The 22,677-nt window shown below is 47.5% G+C and overlaps 1 protein-coding gene and 1 long non-coding RNA gene across 3 annotated transcripts in view; one reads left to right on the top strand and one right to left on the bottom strand.

The window, feature by feature from the left end:
- AVIL (advillin) overlaps positions 1 to 22,677 on the top strand; it is a 289,261-nt gene that overhangs the window by 212,091 nt on the left and 54,493 nt on the right. For both annotated transcript variants that reach the window (XM_085600802.1, XM_085600801.1), the window contains exon 17: positions 3,927 to 4,115. In XM_085600802.1, the coding sequence (XP_085456928.1) occupies positions 3,927 to 4,115 (189 nt within the window). The remainder of the gene's footprint in view (positions 1 to 3,926; positions 4,116 to 22,677) is intronic.
- The window catches only part of LOC146833159 (uncharacterized), a 111,349-nt gene that overhangs the window by 59,097 nt on the left and 29,575 nt on the right, over positions 1 to 22,677 (bottom strand). The gene's annotated exons all lie outside the window — the stretch shown is intronic.

Genomic DNA, 22,677 nt, shown 5'->3' on the forward strand with positions numbered 1-22,677 from the left:
GTTGTACTCAGAACTAATCCTAAATTCCTCCCTAAAGTCATTTCTCCCTTCCACCTCAATCAATCTGTGGAGCTGCCTGTATTTTTCTCGCAGCCACAAACAGTCGCAGAAAGAGCTCTTCACACCTTAGATGTCCAAAGAGCACTGCTGTACTACATAGAGAGAACACAAGCTTTTCGTAAGACCAAACAACTATTCGTGTCTTTATCACCACCACACAAGGGCAACCCCATATAAAAATCTGGGATAGCTAGGTGGATTGTCAAATGCATACAGATTGGTTACCACAAAGCAAAGCGTACATTATCTGTTCCTCCTAAAGCCCACTCTACACGAAAGATAGGGCCTTCAATGGCATTTTTAGGGAACATTCCCTTAGACGATATCTGCAGAGCAGCTACATGGTCTACACCGCACACATTCACAAAACACTATTGTGTCAATGTGCAAACTAAACAACAAGCTAATGTGGGCCAGGCTGTACTCAAAACACTATTTCAAACTACTGCAACAGATACTGGTGGTTGCCGCTAAGAGGGGATACTGCTATACAATCTATGCATAGTGTGTAATTTGCAGCTCATATGCCTCGAACGGAATATGCTACTTACCAGTATGCATGCGTTCTTGGCATGTAGAGCTGCAGATCTACACACGCCCACCTGCCTCCCCGGCTACCTTTATCTGTTCCAGTATTATCTAACTTAGATACCCCATACATGGGCATCCTTCCTGTTTCTTACAAAGCTCCATAATTTCCCTGCTGGCGAAAAACAATCTGAGGATGGAGCTGATGCCCATGCGCACTATGATCCAAAGGAGGAGTCACATACCTTGTGACTTCCAAAAGACTTTCCAAGACAAAAACAAGTGCAAACATCCGGGCCCAACACCAGATGGCAATCTATGCATAGTGTGTAGATCTGCAGCTCTACATGCCAAGAAAAGATGCATACTGGTAAGTAGCATATTCCTTACTTAGCAGGCCTACAAGGATTTTAGCAGTCTAGAGGCTGTAAAAAACATCATATCAATTTGGAATATAATGTATCGGTATATGTTAAGACATATGTGAGCATTATTATTTTGCAATATATATATAAAATTGTATTTAGGCATGACAACAAGTAATGTTGCTCACTATCTTAAAACCTGACATCCCAACAGAGTACTTTGTCTTTTAAACTGAACCACGTGTTGCTACAAATATACTACCATATCCTAGAACAATCAATCACACAACTCCTTTTCTGGTCTGGAAACTTCCCTGATTAGCTAAACATTTTGTCAAGTGCACTGTCCTCCATTAAAGTCCCAGACTTTTCCTCTTCTGACTCACTTACCTTTCTCAAAGCATAATCTGTCCTGAGCTCAGGCGTTCATCAGTGTTGGGATACCTTTGGATAACCATGCATTATAAAAGGTCACTTCCTTCATTCATTCTTAACCACAGACTCCTTAGTTGAAAGAAAAATGCCCAATTTTGTCCTAAAATTTAACAAAGGAACCTAAAACCCATTTGAAATAGTAACTTGTTTTTATATAGCTCCTAATACTGCAGCGTGTGTGCTTTCTAAGTACAGTAAATAACAGGTGCTAGCATTACCCATTTTACTAGAAGTCAACTCATCAACCTTATAAGTATTAAAGACTGAGTTTGTCTTGCAGGATTAGAAATTATGACCTGCCATTCATATCATATAACTCTTTACCACTTACACTAAGAACAATTACACCTACAACTGCCTGCTGGAAAAATGTGAAAGCTGATCTATTCAGTCTATTCTGTACCCATACTATTGTCACAAGCCCACCTCAGACTCTACTTCACTGTTATAATGATTAGTGCTTTTTAATATTTATCATTTGGTTGCCTTATAATGTATAAATGTTGTTATACATTGAGGGGCATATTTATCAAAACGTCACACAGGCAAGCAAGCCCCCTTGCTGCGCTGCATGACAGGGAAAGGGCAGGAATGCACTGTATTTAAAATAATAGGGCGCATTTCTGTCTTTTCCAAGCACTGGCACACAGTGTGCTGCCTAGCGCTAACGCAGGCACCCTTTCACCATGATACAAAGGGGCCTGTGTTGTTAGCAGGATTGTTGTTATGCAGGAAAGGAGACCTTCCTTTACAAAACAATCCCCAGAGGCATTTTCCTCTCTATATGTATGCTGCAGAATGCAGCACACATAGAATGAGGAAAGAGGAAAAAACTAGGCGAAATATAGATATTTCTCCTCGCTACGCTTCCCCTGGGGAGGCATAGCATTTTGACGCATTCCCAGGTCTACCAGTAAAGATAAATCTGGGAGTGCGCCAAAATCCATGGCCGTTGCGTGGGAACACCCACTCACTACCCATAGAACGCCTCTCTGGGGCAGAGTAAGGCAAGACAGCAATTTGCACTGCGTTGCATTATTCTAGATGTATCAAGCCACTCAGAGCCACACATGGTGACCTTGTGTGGCTTGATAAATTTAACTTAGTAGTTGTGCCGCCCTTGCGCCCCTTTGTGTGGCTCAAGTGGGGCGCAACTACTTGATAAATATGCCCAAAATTATCTAGTACCCATGGGTTCAAGTGAGCTATATAAATGTGTCAAATAAACTTTAAAAATACCCACAGCAAGTGGCATCTGATATACTAGCTCCACAGAGACAGATTACGCAATACCGCTAGACGTTTTTAGAATGCACTGTTCACTCAATTATGGTGTTTAATTCAAAATGTGGTCTTCCTGTCACTTCAAATCGCTATTCTTTGAAATAAAATATAGGAGGGTTGAGATGATTAATAATAATAGACTGTTTGTAAGTTGTTAAGGTCATGGTTAAAAACCAATCGCTATTCTTTGAAATAAAATATAGGAGCGTTGAGATGATTAATAATAATAGACTGTTTGTAAGTTGTTAAGGTCATGGTTAAAAACCATGTTATTGGCAACAGGACTTATAAAGACATGCTGGATAGGAAAAGAGAGCCATGAAAAACCGAATATGTGGTCATTGGAGGGTATAGTATGCTCCAGATGTTAATCATTGCTATATTTGGCTACTAGGATTACAGCCATTAGCTTGTCTAAACAGTTCAGTTGTATGCAATATTCTTATGAGTGAATAGTGCAGCTGCATTAACGAGTCTAGAGGGAATATCTTGCAGGCTTTTGGGCTCTGTATTCACAAGCCTCTACCCTTTTTGCTTTTGTTATTTGAATATGTGGATGAAATACACAATTAAGTAAGAATAATTCACTAAAATATGCTCCTGAATTCATTTTTCTATAATATAGTTATCTGTAAACTTTGCAAACAAACTTTATTTGAGTACTAACCTCCTCCCTTTCTTTCTACTTGCCTTACAGAGGTAGAAAGTCCTTAGAAATATTGGTTTACTGATGTTCATTTGCAGGTGTACATAGAATGTTAAGCAGCTACATGGTAGACAGCTTACCCTCTGACTTGATTTAGCCATTGCTAATGACTATAGCATAATTAATTTACGGTGATTTGATAAGTAACACAAGTGTTAAATTCTCCCTTATTTACTCTCAGAGAGTAATGAAGATCTTCCCTTCATTCATACCTCAAAGATCCACACAGAGAGGTACAAGAATTGGAATCTTATCCTCCTTCCTACCTCTGCGATTCCGTCTTTGAAGTACGAAGGTTACCATCCTAAAGTTCCTTCATAGAGTAGTGAAGAGAGACAAGAGTGATGGAATTCCACATGGTTTCTTAGACTTCTTTCAGCAAATTTCCCAGAATTTATCGGACAGGTGTGGAATACAGAATCCCACTTCTCTCGCTACTTGGAGTAATACTTCATAGTGATGTGTGACTTAAAGTGTGAGTGCTATACATATCTCAGAAATTTCCACAAACTTTTTGAGTTATTTATTCTTGAACATTTGTTTTTCAGATTTTTTTATGGATCGGTGTAGAAGCTAATGATATTGAAAAGAAAGAAGCTATGGTGACAGCCCAGGAATACTTGAGGACTCACCCTAGTGGCAGGGATATCGACACACCTATACTGATTCTTAAGCAGGGCTTTGAACCCCCTACCTTTACCGGGTGGTTCCTAGCCTGGGATCCCCAGAAATGGAGTGTAAGTAGCTTTGTATGCATATGGGGCATGGAGTGACATAAAAGGATGTACTTGTTTTTGCAGACTGATTGGACAGAGGCCACATGAAATTAATTGTAATCTTATTTTCTGCAATATAAAGACTGTAAACCTACAATGGTCAAGTTTCCACTTGCTACATACGTTGTTATATTTAGGTAATTTGTTTCAATATTTTTATAATGTGTGGCCTTTATATAAAGCATCGATCATGTACAACTGAGCAACCAATAAATCTATAAATTCATTACCAGAGGAAGGACAATGGGCTTGGGTAGAAGTGACCTATATAGCTTCCAGCAGGTATGAGGGTGTCTGTCTATTAGTTGTTTCTTACAGATTAGTTTATTATAATAATTGTGGAAAGATTTAGTTACAAGACCCCAAGCCTTTCCTACCCCATGAGCACCAGTGTTGTAAATACTGGGTATAAGTTCCATATTGACAATCACAGAACAATATATAATTTTTTTATTTTTTATTTAGAAAATCTTTATTTCGGTTATGAAACCATAAAAGACAGCATTTCATGTCAACGATTAAAAAAGATTTTGGCAAGAATATTAAAAGGGGTAAAATACATTGATAAAAGAAAAAGATCTTTCGCAATTTGTCAATGACCACAGATAAAAAAATACATTTCATTAAGGTTTTAAAAATTGCAGACGAGCCCACCACATTGCAGCAAGAAATCGTGAGGTAGCAAATACTATATGCATGCTGGTGTCATGTTTTAAAAGCCTAAACACATCTATGCAATAGATAGCACCTAGATTCTTACATAATTGCTGTAATTCTCTTCTTCTGATCTTAGAGTAGCCTTGGCAAACAGAAAAAAACATGCAGTTCTGTTTCATCAGCTAGACCACAGGCAGTGCAGGCCATGGGAACATCCTTAGACCATTTATTGACAAATGAATGCAGGGGGAGACAACCATGACGAAACTGCAAATAGAGTTTCCTGGTAATGGTTGGACGTATAAAGTCCAAACACGGCTCTAGTTGGTAAGTGGCTTTTATATCCAGGAACTGGCGAGTTACAGAGCCAATCTTGGGGTCCTCTGAGATGTTATCAAATTTCGCCTTCCAGTACATGGTGGATAAATATGTTCACGTAACCCTGGTGTGGGCAATTAGAGGACTTACCTATAGCTCGGGACAGCCTATCTCATTTAAACTTTTCTTGATATGCATAAGCCAAGGAAGCTTTCCTGCCCCAGGTAGGCTGAGTACCTCTTGCAGTTCGGCTCTGTACTCCGCCAGCTCGTTTGTCGCCAATACAGTAGCGGACGCCTTGCAATTTCTTGTGCGATAGGTCTCACCCCCAGATCCATATACAAGGGCAAGAGAGGGGAGGTTCTCGGAAGCCCTGTCAGTTGCCTCAGAAAATTATTTTCGGTATGTGTAATTGGCCTAAGGTTGAGGTGCCCCATAGTTCAGCCCGTAGAGAGCTGAGCTTCTGGCCTGCGTCTTATAAATCTCTATAGCCGTGGTCGGGGGTTTATGGAAGGACTTTCTATAGTGTTTAGCCAAACCCCCAGCTGTCTGTATTAATTTCAGATGAGATCTGGCCACTTGGGGTTTCCATGTCATATTTTCATTTATGGTAAGACCCAGGTAATCAAATTCTGATACCCTTTCTAACGGTACACAATATTCATGCAGAGATTAGAGCGGACATTCTTACTGGGGTTAAAAACCATAAATGTTGTTTTTAATATATTGATTTCTAAACCCCTATCCCTACAAAATTCGCAGAAGGCATCCAGAATTTTTTCAGGCTCATGGGGGATTTTGAGAGGAGCAAGGTGTCGTCTGCAAACATCATTGCTGGTATACTCTTGTTTGCTAGCTTAGGGGCATCGATGTTCTGGCATTTATTTATGATATCCACTAAGCCATTAATGAAAATGCAGAACAGTGTTGGGGCTAACACGCATCCTTGCCTCACTCCCCTATTAACCGGAATGCCATTGGTGTGTTCCCCGTTCTTACCAAATCTAATTTGGGCGAAGGTGCCAATGTGTAATTTCCCAAGTAGGAGTAAGAGATAAGACGGACGTCCCAACTCTTTAAGCACCTTCCATAGTGCCTCTCTGGAAACCAAGTCCAGGGCACTTTTAAGGTCAACGAAGACCAGATACAGACTGCCGTCCCCCATCGTTACTATCTTCCAAAAGAGGAGCTGCTGCCTGAAAATCTGGTCTACCGTTGACATTTTGGCCCTGAACCCCGCCTGGAGGGGGGGAGAGAATAGTATTGACCTCCATCCATAATTGTAGGCGATCCAAAATGATCCTTCCAAACACCTTCTGAGAGACGTCGATCAAACTGATCGGTCTATAGTTGATTGGGAGAAGAGGCGAACCCTTTTTGAATATTGGTATCACCTCTGCACCCAGCCAAGTCTCAGGGGGATCCATCGCTTCCAGAATGGCATTAAAAACTACCCATAAATAAGGGCCCCAGATCTTAGGTTCCGATACAAGTCGCCAGGAACCTTATCAAGGCCAGCTGCTTTCCCTGGGACTATTCTATCTAAGGAATTATACACTTCCTTCAAGGTGATCTTTGTGCTATCTAAATCTATTTCTGGGTGGACTATAGTTTCCTGCCCCTGACCAGTGCACTCATCGGGACTTTGTGCATATAGGAGTTTGTAATGGGCTTCTGTTGGAAACGCCCACTCCCACTCCGCAGGGTGGTGGTGGACTCCCCGAACACACTGTGGTAGCTTGGCTCGAGTGGTCAGGAAACAGGCGCAGTGCTAAGCATACAATATACCCATACAAGAACCATGCGTGCATCCGTTCCAAAAACGACTCTACACCGTAAAAATTATGAAAATATTCTTTCTTTATCTTTTTCTCTTAGTTGCTGATTGGAAAAATAAATAGGTCAATCACAATATACAAGTTTCAATTAGTGCAGGTCAAATAAATATTGGCTGTTTGATGAAATAAATAGGGGTGATCATAAATAACAGGGCATAAATACAAGTGCAATATATACAGACAATTAAATACTTTGAGGCAATAAATACTGTACCAATAAATATTGTACACCAACAAGTCCTGTGGACCTATAAATATAGTGCAGCAATAAATAGGTAAAAACTCAATAAATACAGTATCCCCAATAAATAATTAAAAGTATACCGCAACCCTCATATAATCAGATGACACTTCAATTCTTAAGGGCTGATATGGCCCAGGCACAGCTTGTAGGGTTGTGGAAGGCTTGAGGGGGGCTACTCCCTGGCTGGGACAAGGCTGAGGCCTAATCTGAGGTAGATCCAAGGGGGGTATACCAGTGCCCTGGCTTTCTCTCTCCACACAACCTCTCTAGGTTAGTCCCAGTTCACCCCAGGCACAGTCAGGTGGGTTTCAGCACCTCCCTAGCCCCTTAGAGCAGTCTCTCAGGTCTCCACAGGGCCTTAGGCGCCCTCTACTCCACTTACTGCCCTTTTTCTGATGTTCCGACGCCGCTGGAGTCGTGTCGACGCCGTGAGGCGGTTCCGGTTCGGTCTCGGCGGCCTCGGCACAATGTCAGTTCTTTGACGACGCCGGCAGGCGGTTCCGGTCCGATGTCGGTGGCCTCGGTTCGATCTCGACCTCCGATTCGACGGCGTCGGGCAGTCTCTTCACGATGTCGACTTCGGGCGGCTCCGGTCCGATGGCGCTCTCGGCTCCGATGACGTCGGCCGGCCTGGCCTCGATGTCGACTTCCGGCGACTCCGGGGTGCGATCCTCACCCCCGACCTCCGGTGCTCCTCCTCACAGGCTCCGGGCGACTCCGGAGTGCGATCCTCACTCCCGACCTCCGGTGCTCCTCTACCTCGGTCTCCGACGACTCCGGAGGGCGGACTTCACTCCTCCGATGACGCCGCTCGCTCGACCTCGGTTCACTTCCTCCTCGACCTCTGGTATTCCTCACGACCTCCGTCGGCGCCCTCTCACGACCTCAGGCGGCTCCGGGTACGACGTCTGCTACTTCAGTCAGCGCCGCTTCTCCACCTCGGGCTCCAGGTCTTCAGGCTACTCGACGCCGGACTCCAGGGAAACCAGTTCTCAGGTCAGAATCTTGCTGTTTTCTTGGTTCTAAGGCCTGTTCCTGCTGTCCAGGTCCTTAGGATAAGTTTCTTCTGTCTTCTTCCCACACAGGGCTATAAGCTGGGATCCATCAGTAGGGACAAGTATCAAGGGTGGGTTTATGGACCCCACTCCAGGCACAAGTTTCCACCCCTGCTGCTTCACTCCTTCCTCCTTCACTGTTGTGCTCCTCTCTCTTCACCAGTCAGGTGCCAACTGCCAACACTCTGTCTTAACCTCCCAACATTCTAAACGGTCTCCAACTGTCACAGAGTTCTGGAATCTCCTGGAATGTTCTGGAAGGTGCTGGTAGGTTCCAGTGGATGCTGGTGATGTCACAGGTGGCCACCATTTTGTGCTCCAGGCCCTCAGACAGAAGTTTCAGGGGTAGCTAAAATGGCTCCCTGAATCTGTAGCAACACGAAAAAGTCTGGTGGTTCCCAAAAAGGAAAAATTCAAACAGGGTTTGAGGCAAAAGTGGGACAAAATAAATAATGATGAGGAGGGACCACCCAAAGGGCTGACAGGTCTAACACGCGTCCCCCCCAGCTGAAAGTGGGGAGAGCTACCCAACCCCTTGGGAGTTCTCATCACTAAGGCGGAAATACCTTGAGAGACCGTCTGCATTGGCGTGGTCCACTCCAGGCCGATGTTCCACCTGAAAGTCCATCCCCTGTAGGGAAATAGACCACCTCAACAACTTGGGATTCTCCCCCTTCATTTGCATCAGCCAACGAAGGGGTCGGTGGTCGGTCTGAACTAGGAAGTGCGAGCCAAACAGGTATGGCCGCAACTTCTTCAGAGCCCATACCACTGCAAAGGCTTCACGCTCTATTGCACTCCACTTCTGTTCCCTGGGAAGTAGTCTCCTGGATAGGAAGACCACGGGTTGATCCAGGCCCTCTTCGTTGAGTTGCGATAACACTGCCCCAATGCCATGTTCTGATGCATCTGTCTGGACAATGAACTTCCTGGAAAAGTCTGGGGCCCTTAAGACCGGGGCCTCGCACATGGCTTTCTTCAATTTCTCAAAGGCTTGCTGACAAGCCTCCGTCCAGACTACCCGTCGAGGTTGTTTCTTGGACGTGAGCTCCGTGAGAGGGGCTACGATTGTACCGTACCCCTTCACGAAGCGGCGATAGTATCCCGTGAGGCCCAAAAATGCTCGGACCTCAGTCTGTGTCTTGGGGGGTTCCCAGGCCATGATGGCCTCGATCTTCGCCTGGAGGGGTTGCACCGTTCCCCTACCCACCAAGTGTCCAAGGTACACTACCGACCCCTGCCCGATCTGGCACTTGCTGGCCTTGATCGTCAATCCAGCTTGTCTCAGGGCCTGGAGAACAGCTTGCAGGTGACGCAAGTGATCCTCCCAGCTGTTACTGAAGACGGCTATGTCATCCAGATAAGCAGCAGAGAAACTCTCCATTCCGGTGAGGATCTGGTTTACCAGGCGCTGAAACGTGGCAGGTGCGTTCTTGAGCCCAAAGGGCATCACACAGAACTGGTAGTGGCCATTGGGCGTGGAGAAGGCTGACCTTTCCCTTGCTCCATCAGTCAAAGAGATCTGCCAGTACCCAGAGGTAAGGTCAAAGGTACTTAGATATTGGGCAGCTCCCAGCCGGTCAATCAATTCATCCGCCCTAGGGATCGGATGAGCATCAGTTTTTGTCACTGAATTCAGTCCCCGGTAGTCCACACAGAACCTCAGTTCTGGTTGGGCACCCGGTGGTGCGGCTTTCGGTACTAACACCACCGGACTGGACCAGGGGCTGCTAGAAGGTTCAATCACTCCTAGCTCCAGCATCTTAGTGACTTCACTATGAATGCTGGCCTTCACCTTGTCTGACATCCGGTAGATCTTGGACTTCACAGGTGGGCTGTCTCCTGTGTCCACGTCATGGACGCACAGGTGAGTCCTACCCGGGACAAGGGAGAACAACGTAGAGTACTGCCCCAGGGCCTGGCGACAGTCCTCCTGCTGTTCAGGAGTTAGAGATGGGGAGAGAATCACTCCCTCCACCGACCCATCCTTTTCCTGAGACGCAAACAGATCAGGGAGAGGCTCGCTTTCCACGTCCTCTCCTCCGTCAGTCACCATCATCAAGATGACTTCGGGCCTCTCGTGGTGGGGTTTGAGGCGGTTGGCATGCAGCACCCGCAGGGGCTGACGAGGGGTCTTCAGGTCCACCAAGTAGGTAGCCTTACCCTTCTTCTCCAACACCTCAAAGGGTCCTGACCAGCGATCCTGAAGGGCACTAAGCTCTCCTGGTTCGATCACCCACACCTTCTGGCCAGGCTCCAACTCCACCGGGTGAGCGTTGTGGTCATACCACGCCTTCATCACTGCTTGGCTGGCTTCCAAGTTGTCAGAAGCTTGCTTCCACAACTTAGCCATTTGGCTCCGGAAGGCCAGCATGTAGCTCACCACATCCTGGGGGAGCTTTCTGGGAGTTCTTTCCCATCCGTCTCTCACCAGGTTAAGAGGTCCACGTACAGGGTGCCCATACAGAAGCTCGAAGGGGCTGAAGCCCACTCCCTTCTGTGGCACTTCCCTGTAGGAAAAAAGTAAACAGGGTAGGAGGACGTCCCATTTCCTCCGCAGGCTTTCAGGCAGACTTCTGATCATGCCTTTTAAGGTTTTGTTAAACCTTTCCACTAGACCATTGGTCTGGGGGTGGTAAGGAGTTGTGAACCGGTAGGTCACTCCACACTCCTTCCACATTGCCCGCATATATGCTGACATGAAGTTGGTCCCCCTGTCGGACACAACTTCCTTGGGAAAACCCACTCGGGTAAAGATTCCCATCAGGGCCCTAGCCACAACAGGTGCTGTTATGGTCCTCAGAGGTATTGCCTCTGGGTACCGTGTGGCATGATCCACCAGAACCAGGATAAACCTGTGACCAGCTGTAGTCGGTGGATCTAATGGACCCACAATGTCGATGCCCACCCTTTCAAAGGGGGTGCTAACGACAGGAAGTGGTTCCAGGGGAGCTTTCAGCTTCACCCCTGTTTTCCCACTGGCTTGGCAAGACACACATGTCCGGCAGTAAGTATCGGACGACACTTTCATCTGAGGCCAATAAAAGTGTGGGACAAGACGGGCGAAGGTCTTGTCTTGCCCCAGGTGTCCTGCCAATGGTATCTCGTGAGCCAACTCTAAAAGGAAGGCTCGGTAACGTTGAGGAACTACCAAGGCTCGTGACGATCCATGTAGGGGTGCCTTGGGTTCACTGTAGAGGAGGCCATCCTCCCAGTAAACACTGTAGTTCCCTTCAACGTTCCCTGCTGCCTGGGCTTCGGCCTGTCGCCTCAGCCCCTCAAGGGTAGGGCACTCCCTCTGGCCCTGGCAGAATTCCTCCCTGGACGGGCCTCCCTCCACGTGCCACTCGGCCGGGATGGGTAAGTCCTCCAGGTTGGTAACATCCCCCTCCGCAGACTCCTGGCCCACCACCTCCGGTGGCCTATCCGTCCTACGGGGTGGAGACGCCGAGGCAGGCTCCTCCTGTCCTCGGTTCTTCCCTTGACTGGCAGCTGGCTGGGCCTTTGTTCCAGGCTCCAGCCGGAATGAACTCCCTCTTCGGGTAGTCTCGGACCTTGTGCTAACACAGGCCCAGTCAGGTGTACCCAGCATCTCGGTATGAGTCCGGTATTCCACCTCCTTCCAAGCGTTGTGCTCCATGTCATTGCCCAGCAGACAATCGACTGGCACGGCAGGGCTTACGGCAACTCGAAGTGAACCTGCAACCCCCCCCCATTCAAAGGGAACCTCAGCCACGGGATAGTGGCCGGTTCTGCCGTCAGCCATCGCGGCTGGGTGGAGTACATCGGGAATGACTTGCTCTGGAGACACCAGTTGGCTACGTACCATAGTCATACTGGCTCCTGTGTCTCTCAGAGCCTCCCCTCTTTGGCCGTTGATGGTGATCCACTGCCCATACTTTGCGGTATTTGCGGGCACCTGGATCTTGGGAACCATCTCCCGTTCTCCCAGGGACACTAAAGTGACACCCGCCCACTCCCTTCCCTTAGTTAAGGGCATCTCCTCCCCGAGCACTACACTAGCTACTCCGGGGGGCTTTCCTCCAGTGGGAGGGGGTGATCGTTTCTGACACTTCGGATCTCCTTTATAGTGTCCAACGCCACCGCACTCGTAGCAATGGACAACCCTTGGCTGCTGACTCTGGCCAGGATTAGGGTTTCTGATTGGGTTAGCCTTAGAGGTGAATCCTGTTCCCTTCCCTTGGAAGTTATTTTGGGGGCCTTTGGAGAACTCCTTTTTCTTTTCCCCTCCCTCTTTCTTCTGGGGGGCGCCCTGTCCGGCCTTTTGAGTATCCCCTCCAGTCCCCCTTGTGGACACCCGGGTACTAGCCCAAATGTCCGCCTCCTCAGCAAGCTTCCGGGGACTGGTCAGCTTGCTATCCACCAGGTGTTGCCGCAGTTCAGGGAAACATTTCTCGAGTAGGTGTTCCTTCAGTACTAGGTCAAACAGCTCCTCGTAGTTCCTTACTTCACTGCCCTGAATCCAACCTTCCAGTGCCTTCTTTGCATAGTCCAGGAAGTCCACCCAATTCTGTGTGCCCAGCTTGTGACTACCCCTGAACTTCTGTCTGTACTTTTCAGGTGTTAGTCCAAACTTTCTGATGAGCGCCAGTTTCATGGTGGGGTAGTGGGTCTGCTCATCCTCTTCGAGGGCCAATAAAGCATCCCTACCAGCTGGAGGCATGTACTTATACAATCCCCCTCCCCAGTACTTCACTGGAACCCCATGGGCCCTCAACGAGACCTCATAGGCTGCTAGCCACTTGGCGATGTCATCACCCACCCCATAGCTAGCTACTATGTCCTTTGGCAGGTAAGGTTTGGGTTCCCTGGTGGACTCTTGGATTTGGCTGCCACCATTAGGAACAGTTGGTGCCCCAATTCTTAGGATCTGAAGCTCTATCTCTTTCAGTCTTATCTCATGAGCCATCCTCTCTTTCTCCGTCTCATGAGCCAACCTCTGTTCCTCCTTCTCCTTCTCCAGCTTTGCTAAATCCCATGTGAGCTGTCTTTTCTCTCTCCGATCTGCTAACTCCACGCTGGATAAGCCCCCGCTAGAGACAGTGCTGCCCTTCCTAGAAAGTGTCCTGGGCCCTGCTGACAGGTTCCCCACCTCAGGTTGGTACATCTCAGCCCCCTCGGGGTCAGGCTCTCCATCCCTGTCTTCCTCCTCAGCCTTGCTTTCTCGGCGTGCCTCCCCCCAAGCCCTTAAGCTGGTTTGGAGTGCACCCTTCTTTGCTCCTGGGGGACAGTACACCCCCTCCCGCTGGCAAAACTCCCTGAGTTGGGCCACAGTGTACGTTTCTAGATTCTCTAGTACAAACTCCATCTTGCCCACTCAGGTTAGAGGACAGGTTTTGTGCAGTAGCAATGTAGGGGGGTACCTTTAGTAATACCTCCTCCCACCACCAGAGTAAATTTGGAAAAAACAAAAACCCACAATTAGGAAGGCCGCTGTGAGAAAACTCCCGGTGTAGGCCTATGGACTACCCACAGTTATTGTTGAGTATATGTAGGCACAGCTCTATCCCACCACTGAACACCAATTTATGTTGGAAACGCCCACTCCCACTCCGCAGGGTGGTGGTGGACTCCCCGAACACACTGTGGTAGCTTGGCTCGAGTGGTCAGGAAACAGGCGCAGTGCTAAGCATACAATATACCCATACAAGAACCATGCGTGCATCCGTTCCAAAAACGACTCTACACCGTAAAAATTATGAAAATATTCTTTCTTTATCTTTTTCTCTTAGTTGCTGATTGGAAAAATAAATAGGTCAATCACAATATACAAGTTTCAATTAGTGCAGGTCAAATAAATATTGGCTGTTTGATGAAATAAATAGGGGTGATCATAAATAACAGGGCATAAATACAAGTGCAATATATACAGACAATTAAATACTTTGAGGCAATAAATACTGTACCAATAAATATTGTACACCAACAAGTCCTGTGGACCTATAAATATAGTGCAGCAATAAATAGGTAAAAACTCAATAAATACAGTATCCCCAATAAATAATTAAAAGTATACCGCAACCCTCATATAATCAGATGACACTTCAATTCTTAAGGGCTGATATGGCCCAGGCACAGCTTGTAGGGTTGTGGAAGGCTTGAGGGGGGCTACTCCCTGGCTGGGACAAGGCTGAGGCCTAATCTGAGGTAGATCCAAGGGGGGTATACCAGTGCCCTGGCTTTCTCTCTCCACACAACCTCTCTAGGTTAGTCCCAGTTCACCCCAGGCACAGTCAGGTGGGTTTCAGCACCTCCCTAGCCCCTTAGAGCAGTCTCTCAGGTCTCCACAGGGCCTTAGGCGCCCTCTACTCCACTTACTGCCCTTTTTCTGATGTTCCGACGCCGCTGGAGTCGTGTCGACGCCGTGAGGCGGTTCCGGTTCGGTCTCGGCGGCCTCGGCACAATGTCAGTTCTTTGACGACGCCGGCAGGCGGTTCCGGTCCGATGTCGGTGGCCTCGGTTCGATCTCGACCTCCGATTCGACGGCGTCGGGCAGTCTCTTCACGATGTCGACTTCGGGCGGCTCCGGTCCGATGGCGCTCTCGGCTCCGATGACGTCGGCCGGCCTGGCCTCGATGTCGACTTCCGGCGACTCCGGGGTGCGATCCTCACCCCCGACCTCCGGTGCTCCTCCTCACAGGCTCCGGGCGACTCCGGAGTGCGATCCTCACTCCCGACCTCCGGTGCTCCTCTACCTCGGTCTCCGACGACTCCGGAGGGCGGACTTCACTCCTCCGATGACGCCGCTCGCTCGACCTCGGTTCACTTCCTCCTCGACCTCTGGTATTCCTCACGACCTCCGTCGGCGCCCTCTCACGACCTCAGGCGGCTCCGGGTACGACGTCTGCTACTTCAGTCAGCGCCGCTTCTCCACCTCGGGCTCCAGGTCTTCAGGCTACTCGACGCCGGACTCCAGGGAAACCAGTTCTCAGGTCAGAATCTTGCTGTTTTCTTGGTTCTAAGGCCTGTTCCTGCTGTCCAGGTCCTTAGGATAAGTTTCTTCTGTCTTCTTCCCACACAGGGCTATAGGCTGGGATCCATCAGTAGGGACAAGTATCAAGGGTGGGTTTATGGACCCCACTCCAGGCACAAGTTTCCACCCCTGCTGCTTCACTCCTTCCTCCTTCACTGTTGTGCTCCTCTCTCTTCACCAGTCAGGTGCCAACTGCCAGCTCCAACTGCCAACACTCTGTCTTAACCTCCCAACATTCTAAACGGTCTCCAACTGTCACAGAGTTCTGGAATCTCCTGGAATGTTCTGGAAGGTGCTGGTAGGTTCCAGTGGATGCTGGTGATGTCACAGGTGGCCACCATTTTGTGCTCCAGGCCCTCAGACAGAAGTTTCAGGGGTAGCTAAAATGGCTCCCTGAATCTGTAGCAACACGAAAAAGTCTGGTGGTTCCCAAAAAGGAAAAATTCAAACAGGGTTTGAGGCAAAAGTGGGACAAAATAAATAATGATGAGGAGGGACCACCCAAAGGGCTGACAGGTCTAACAGCTTCCCACTTTTCTGCCGCTATATTAGGTTCAACAGCACCCTGTCCTCTTGCAGTCCCTGAGCTCACTATATTCCAGAAAGATTTTGAGTCTTTATTTTCCAGAGCCTGTTTGAGATGTGCCCACAGTTCTTCTCCCCACTAAATTTTAGCAGCATGAATGGCGTTTTTATAGACCAGCCTTGCCATTTTTATGGTAGGACCACACTTTGATTTTATTGCCTCTATCAAGGCACTTTTCATTTTCCTGCAATTGGAATCGAACCAAGATTGCCGTGGTTTGTGGGCACCAGTCCTACGACATTCCTTCCAGAAGACATCTTTCAGTCTCAGGAAAGCTGATGATATGATCCGGGCTGTGTTCGGCCCCGGGGGAGATTGCAAGATTTACCATCAGCGCATTATGGTCACTGTCCTAACATGGTATAACACTAAAATCAGAGGCTAACGACCATACTCTGGTCTCCAGAAGTATATAGTCTAGAATTGAGGAGTGGGCCAGCCTATTGTAGGTAAAACTACCTGGGGAATCTAAGGGAAAACGCCCATTGCATGCTCTCAGTGAATATCTGAGAGTTAGTGCTTTCATTTGAAGAGCTAAGGGGGACCATACTCTGATCTGAGGGATGTTGGGCTCCGGAATAGCCCATATATCATCCTCTTCTGCATTGTCCAAATCCCCAGAATGCAGTAGGGGCTCAAACTGGCAGTGTAAATCGCCTCCCAGAATTATCGTGGCATCCACAGGGATATCCGAGAGGAGATCTTCTAGGTGTGCTAGTGAAGGGGACTCCTTACCCGTCTTAACAGGCCTAGAATAAATGTTAATTAAGAAAAATTTAAGATTGTTAAAAAAGAATAATATAAGGCAAAGGATATCTGGACTATGTGAGTCCACTTGCCTAACATCGCAACTCAGATGGCATCCCACCCAAATGCTGAGTCCACCTGAAGGCCTGCCCCTAGTTCCAGCAATGGCAGGGATATGGAATGATGTGAAGCCTCTACGAACAGGGTGGTCTGTAGCCCATGTTTCCTGAAATAGACATATGTCACAAGAATCTACAAAGACTCCCCATTCTGGACAATGTAATTTGTTTTTGATACCAGCCACATTCCGGGATAGTAACTTAATTCTATGGAGAGAGGTCTGGTTGTCAGCTGAGGCCTTCATAACTAGTTCCCTCGTGGGTGGGACCACATGATTATTTACAAAATTTTGATTAAAAGAAGGACCAACTGGCACTGCAGTTACTACGCAATTTTCTGGCTGCTCAAGGGTAGATGGAAACTTGCACGCTGCCCTTCCACTATCAATGACAATCTTCAATTTTCCCGCTGCCCTCACTGAATTAACTTCGATCGTTGCTGGCCCTGCGTTGCTACATGGGGGCCCTGGGATCGAAAGTTTATCCACCTCCTCCAAGCTCTCAAATCTATTAAAGAGGGATAAGTTAAATGGTTGGGGCCATTGCAATCCTACCACCTGGTCCCTCCCAGATCGATGAGAAGACCGTACCCTAGTGCCATAACGTAACCCGACCCCTGTACCACAAGCAAAACCATGGTTGTAAAAATAATTGAGAGGAAGGAGTCTGATGGTAGAACCCCCATTACTCAGATATAAAACTTGTTGTACCAAGTGGGGATTCCTAAAATTGACAACTACACAATCCCCACTAATGTCCTTAGCCCGATTGCCAATCCACTGCACCCTTCAAGTCATTCCAATGTCAACTGCGTTGGCATAAGGAAACTGATATTGTCTGGCAAGCAAATGGAGGCATTTGTTTTTAAGTTCCAAATAAGTTTCAGTTTTATCTTCACCCAGTGAAGGCACACCAGCAAGGACTAGTACATATGATAAACTAGCAGGAAGCAGATTAATAAGTGGTAGCTCTTGGCCTCGATGACCATGAGGCGTGGGGGCTACTCCCGGAACTGTGGCAATCTCCTTTCGACGAACGAGACCGTCTGTCTTTGCCTCAGTAGTGCAAGCTGTTACATTGCTAGAACTTGCTGACCCCTTATCTGCAGTATGGGATATAGAACATTCCCCTCTGCTTTTCTCAGCAGATGTATTTCCCAGACTAGTGCACAAAGTTGGAGCCGTATTTCTCCCATGTGTGTTGGCTGGGAGTGATGGATTTGGATGAGCCAAGTCTGTGCATGTGCAGATCTTTGACATGGTGTCCAAACGGGTATGGATTAGGGCAAATTCTTCTTTTAGAAGCCCGCTGATTTGATTGAATAGTATGTTGGAAAATGAAGCAGCCCATGCAGGAGGCGATAGATCCATATGAATTGGAGGCTCACAAACTCTCTGGTCGGCTACTACCGACACAGCAGTTCCATTGTTTATTTTCCTGTTTTTGCCCCCCACATACTTGGATTGAGGATGATGATTGGCCGCACTTGAGTTAGCGGGGGTTTTAGTGCACCCTTTACTTCTAGTAGTTGCCCTACATGTAACTTCTATAATTGGAACAGGCGACTTAGGCGTAGAAGCCTGACTTTGAATACTGTCACCCCTTTCAAGGGGAAGGGAAAGGTTAGATGGTGACAAATGCAAAAAGAACTATTGATGGACACAATGCAGAACAATGTCATACATTCACCCCAGTACAGAGTTCTGGGCCTAAATCCATCGTTTTTTTGCTCACCATGCCGTTCCAGTTTGAACCCAGCCATATGCAAATCAGTCTTGACCCTGTGCCTCATGGGAACAGTCCAGCCCGAATTGCCAAGCCAGGTCCTCCCTGGACTGGAAACAAGCATTCTAGGACCGGTTTCGGGGTTTCACCCCTCTTCTGCCAGGATAGCTTGATTCCAGTTGCATGGAGAGCACGGGACTCACGTCTGAGCATACCCGTCACACTCGGGGTGACAAATGCAAAAAGAACTATTGAGGGACAGAATGCAGAACAATGTCATACATTCACCCCAGTACAGAGATCTGGGCCTAAATCCATCGTTTTTTTGCTCACCATGCCGTTCCAGTTTGAACCCAGCCATATGCAAATCAGTCTTGACCCTGTGCCTCATGGGAACAGTCCAGCCTGAATTGCCAAGCCAGGTCCTCCCTGGACTGGAAACAAACATCCTAGGACCGGTTTCGGAGTTTCACCCCTCTTCAGCCAGGATAGCTTGATTCCAGTGGCATGGAGAGCACGGGACTCACGTCTGAGCATACCCGTCCCACTCAGGGTGACAAATGCAAAAAGAACTATTGATGGACAGAATGCAGAACAATGTCATACATTCACCCCAGTACAGAGATCTGGGCCTAAATCCATCGTGTTTTTGCTCACCATGCCATTCCAGTTTGAACCCAGCCATATGCAAATCAGTCTTGACCCTGTGCCTCATGGGAAGAGTCCAGCCTGAATTGCCAAGCCAGGTCCTCCCTGGACTGGAAACAAGCATCCTAGGACCGGTTTCGGGGTTTCACCCCTCTTCAACCAGGATTGCTTGATTCCAGTGGCATGGAGAGCAAGGGACTTGCGTCTGAGCATACCCATCCCACTCGGGGTCACAAATGCAAAAAGAACTATTGATGGACAGAATGCAGAACAATGTCATACATTCAACCCAATACAGGTTAGATGGTGACAAGGCCAGGGGAAGGTCCAGAGTTATAGACAGTCGGCGCTCAGTTCGCTGGATTTCTGTGGTCACCACTCCTATCGCCCTTTGTAACATCCGATCGATTGATGTCTGAGGGAGAAGTTGAGGGGTGGAACAATGGGGGGCATGGCATAAGGCTTTTTCAGTTTGTTTGCCCATACTCAGCACTATGGGGTCAGCTAAAATTGTGGGGGCTTTCTTAATACTAACAAATGCAACAAGCCCAAAGAAACAGCTTACGTTGGTGAAGTAGATAGGAAGACTTACAGTTGTAGTGGTTAGTCACTCCTGCTTCTTCATTGCCTAACCCCTATGCAGAACCCCTCACTTCCTGTCACTTCTCTCTAGGCGCAATTTTCAAACCAAGGGGGGCGGCCCAGCCCAGCCTCCTCCAGCCACAGACGGGCAAAGACGGGCCCGCCCTTGGCCCGGGCTTCGCCCGGCACGGCCCGCGCACGTCCCGCAACGCGGGAGCCCTGTACTCCTTATATGCTCCTCCTGGCGCTTGCTGTGGGCGTGGTTGGTGTGCGCACCGCGCTCGCCGCTGATGGTGCCGGGTAATAGTGTCCCGGAATAGCGGCGCTGGCGGCAGGACTCTGTGGCTGTGGCGGGAAGATTGTGGCAGGATTGATGGCCGGTAAAAAGCCCCCTCAGACAAACAGGGCTCCTACTCCACCGGAGCCCTGTACTCCTTATATGCGCCTCCTGGCGCTTGCTGTGGGCGTGGTTGGTGTGCGCGCCGCGCTCGCCGCTGGTGGTGCCGGGTAATAGAGTCCCGGAATGGCGGCGCTGGCGTCAGGACTCTGTGGCGGTGGCGGGAAGATTGTGGTAGGATTGATGACCGGTAAAATGCCCCCTCAGACAAACAGGGCTCCCTGTTATTATGTATCCAGAGTGTTCTGATGACGTTTCAAAGAATTTTTTAAAGTACATGTTGAATCGTTAATCCTGCTAACTGTAGTACCTTTGCGCAAAATGAATACTCCTTTAGAAGCAGTAATAACGTCATTAAACCAGAAGCCAATTCTATGCATTGATGAATGAGCCTTCAGGCTTTTAGGGCTGCCATAGGGCGTGAGCAAGAGAGTTGGGACAAAGGGTAATAGCAACTCATTCTTATAATCTCTGGGAAGTATTAAATCACCTACTGGGTATGCGTAGCTATGTGTGTGTTAGTGTGAACAACACTCCAGAATGCTTTCGGGGTGCAAAGAAGTAAGCCTCATCATATGAAGGCAACGTTCTATTAATCAATGTTACCTAGAGGTAATTTATGGCAGAGATGTGCCATCATGGTTTAGAAGACAGTGCTGACTTTCCAGTCTGAGAACGTCTACACGCCTGGAACCTCAGGACAGTTGAGGGTCGTGTGAAACCAAGGAGTCCTGCCTGCAGTATTTCAACAGCACATGGTGGCTCTTTCACCCCTTTGTCTATTGTCAGGGTGAGTCCATGAATGTGGTAGAACGTGACATTAGAGATGTGACAGATGAAGGCATGTGTGTGATATCTCCTGCACTCTTGAATAGCAGCTGAATCTGAGATGATTCAAGAAGTGAATCCGTGGAGGGGCTGCAAATTCTGCTCTCCTGTGCTTTATGCTCAGTGTGTGATGCAGTGGTATCATTTTGTGAAAGGAGCACTTTGAAGTTGTTACAATAATTATTTTCCATGTAGACTTTATCAAAAATATATAATTATGGGCAAAGTATATTTCTGTTACCCCCTTCTGTGAGGAGATTTCAGTGCCTTATTTCCTACTTTCCTAAATTTCACAAGTTGGAAGCTTTCAACCACTAAAGTGTGAGTGAACCCTAAAGCACGTGCTGGATGCATGGAAGGTAGGGCACCCCCTTGTTCCGCTGCTGATTAAGCCATCCATTTGAGGGGTCTGGCTAGATGCGGTGGGGCTGTAACCTGTGTTAGAGGCATATTTGTTCCCATCACCTCAGCAATGTGTGGCTTGCTTCTTTACCTGGGTTCTTTCAATCCACTCCAGACGCAAATCGTTTCATAGAGTTAGGAGTTGAGGCTGCATACAACTCTTTTGTATTTAAGATAAAAAAAGGTTTGCCCATTGGTAAGGGTGTCCTCTGTGTTATTGTCCCATTGTTTCAGACAATACTTTGTCTATCTGAACTTGTCTCAAGATTCACTGTTTATTTGAAGTCAAGTGCTCCAGCAAGCACAATTCATGCACTTTAGTAATATTAAAGCATATTTTTATTTATTGACTCTTAGGTTTGGGCACCTGCTCCCAGGGAGGTATAACCTCATTGTACGAGCACAACCCACGCCAGCACAAAAAGCTAGGAGTGCCCCCAGCATTGAGGATGGGCAGTGTCTCTGTCCCTTGCCATAGATTGAGTTGCATCCATTAAACAAAGGAGGACTAAATAGAGAGACTCACAAATCTCCACTACGCTGGTTAGACGGAAGCAGATTAAAATACAGCCCTGAGCAACCAGGGTAAGGGTAGACAACTTGAAAAAAAGAGAAGGACCACGTCAGGACTTAAAATGGCAACACTTCACTTCATTTTAAGGGAGGGGGTCACTTTAAACAAATTAAATACGAATACAAGATACCCATATCACCTATTTCAACTTGGCTTTTAAAAAATGAGCAAACAAGCATTTAAGGAGTCAAGTGAAACCTTCTTAGCCAGAAAGGCTGGCACTCTAATGAGGAGATGTGGTCTAGTCTCTACAGCGGAGCTCAGAGACCAGTTCTAATCTTAGCTTGTAGACCCAATGGGCAATCCAAAGAAAATGACCCCGTTACATGCCTCAGTCCTGCGTACAATTTGGATTGCTAACTCAGCTATTAGGAGAAAAATTGCTTGAGGTATTTTGAAGAATAAGTATTTCAACCAATTCAAACTTCACAGCACATCTTTTTACTTAAGTTATTGGAGAACTATGAAGGGCTACTGACCCATACAGCATCCCCATACATCACTTAAAACACTTCTCACACTTCACTACTTTCTTGAAACCCTCAAAATAGTATTGATACGATATGGTAAATAGATAAACACATTCAAGGCATTCAATTTGCACAGTTGCATCAAGAGACAACAGTATTTGGTAGCATCAAAAGTAGCAAACAAAAAATCAGAAAGGGACCTTAAATTACAATATAAAAAACATACAATGTATAATTGAATATAGATAAGGTGCTCGCGTCATATTAAAAACCTAATTCATCTAAAACTGCCAACGGAAATAGATGACTAAATGAATTAACTTTGAGTGTTACACGATC

The sequence above is a fragment of the Triturus cristatus genome, chromosome 4_2 (genome assembly GCF_964204655.1).
Source record: "Triturus cristatus chromosome 4_2, aTriCri1.1, whole genome shotgun sequence".
Classification (NCBI taxonomy): domain Eukaryota; kingdom Metazoa; phylum Chordata; class Amphibia; order Caudata; family Salamandridae; genus Triturus; species Triturus cristatus.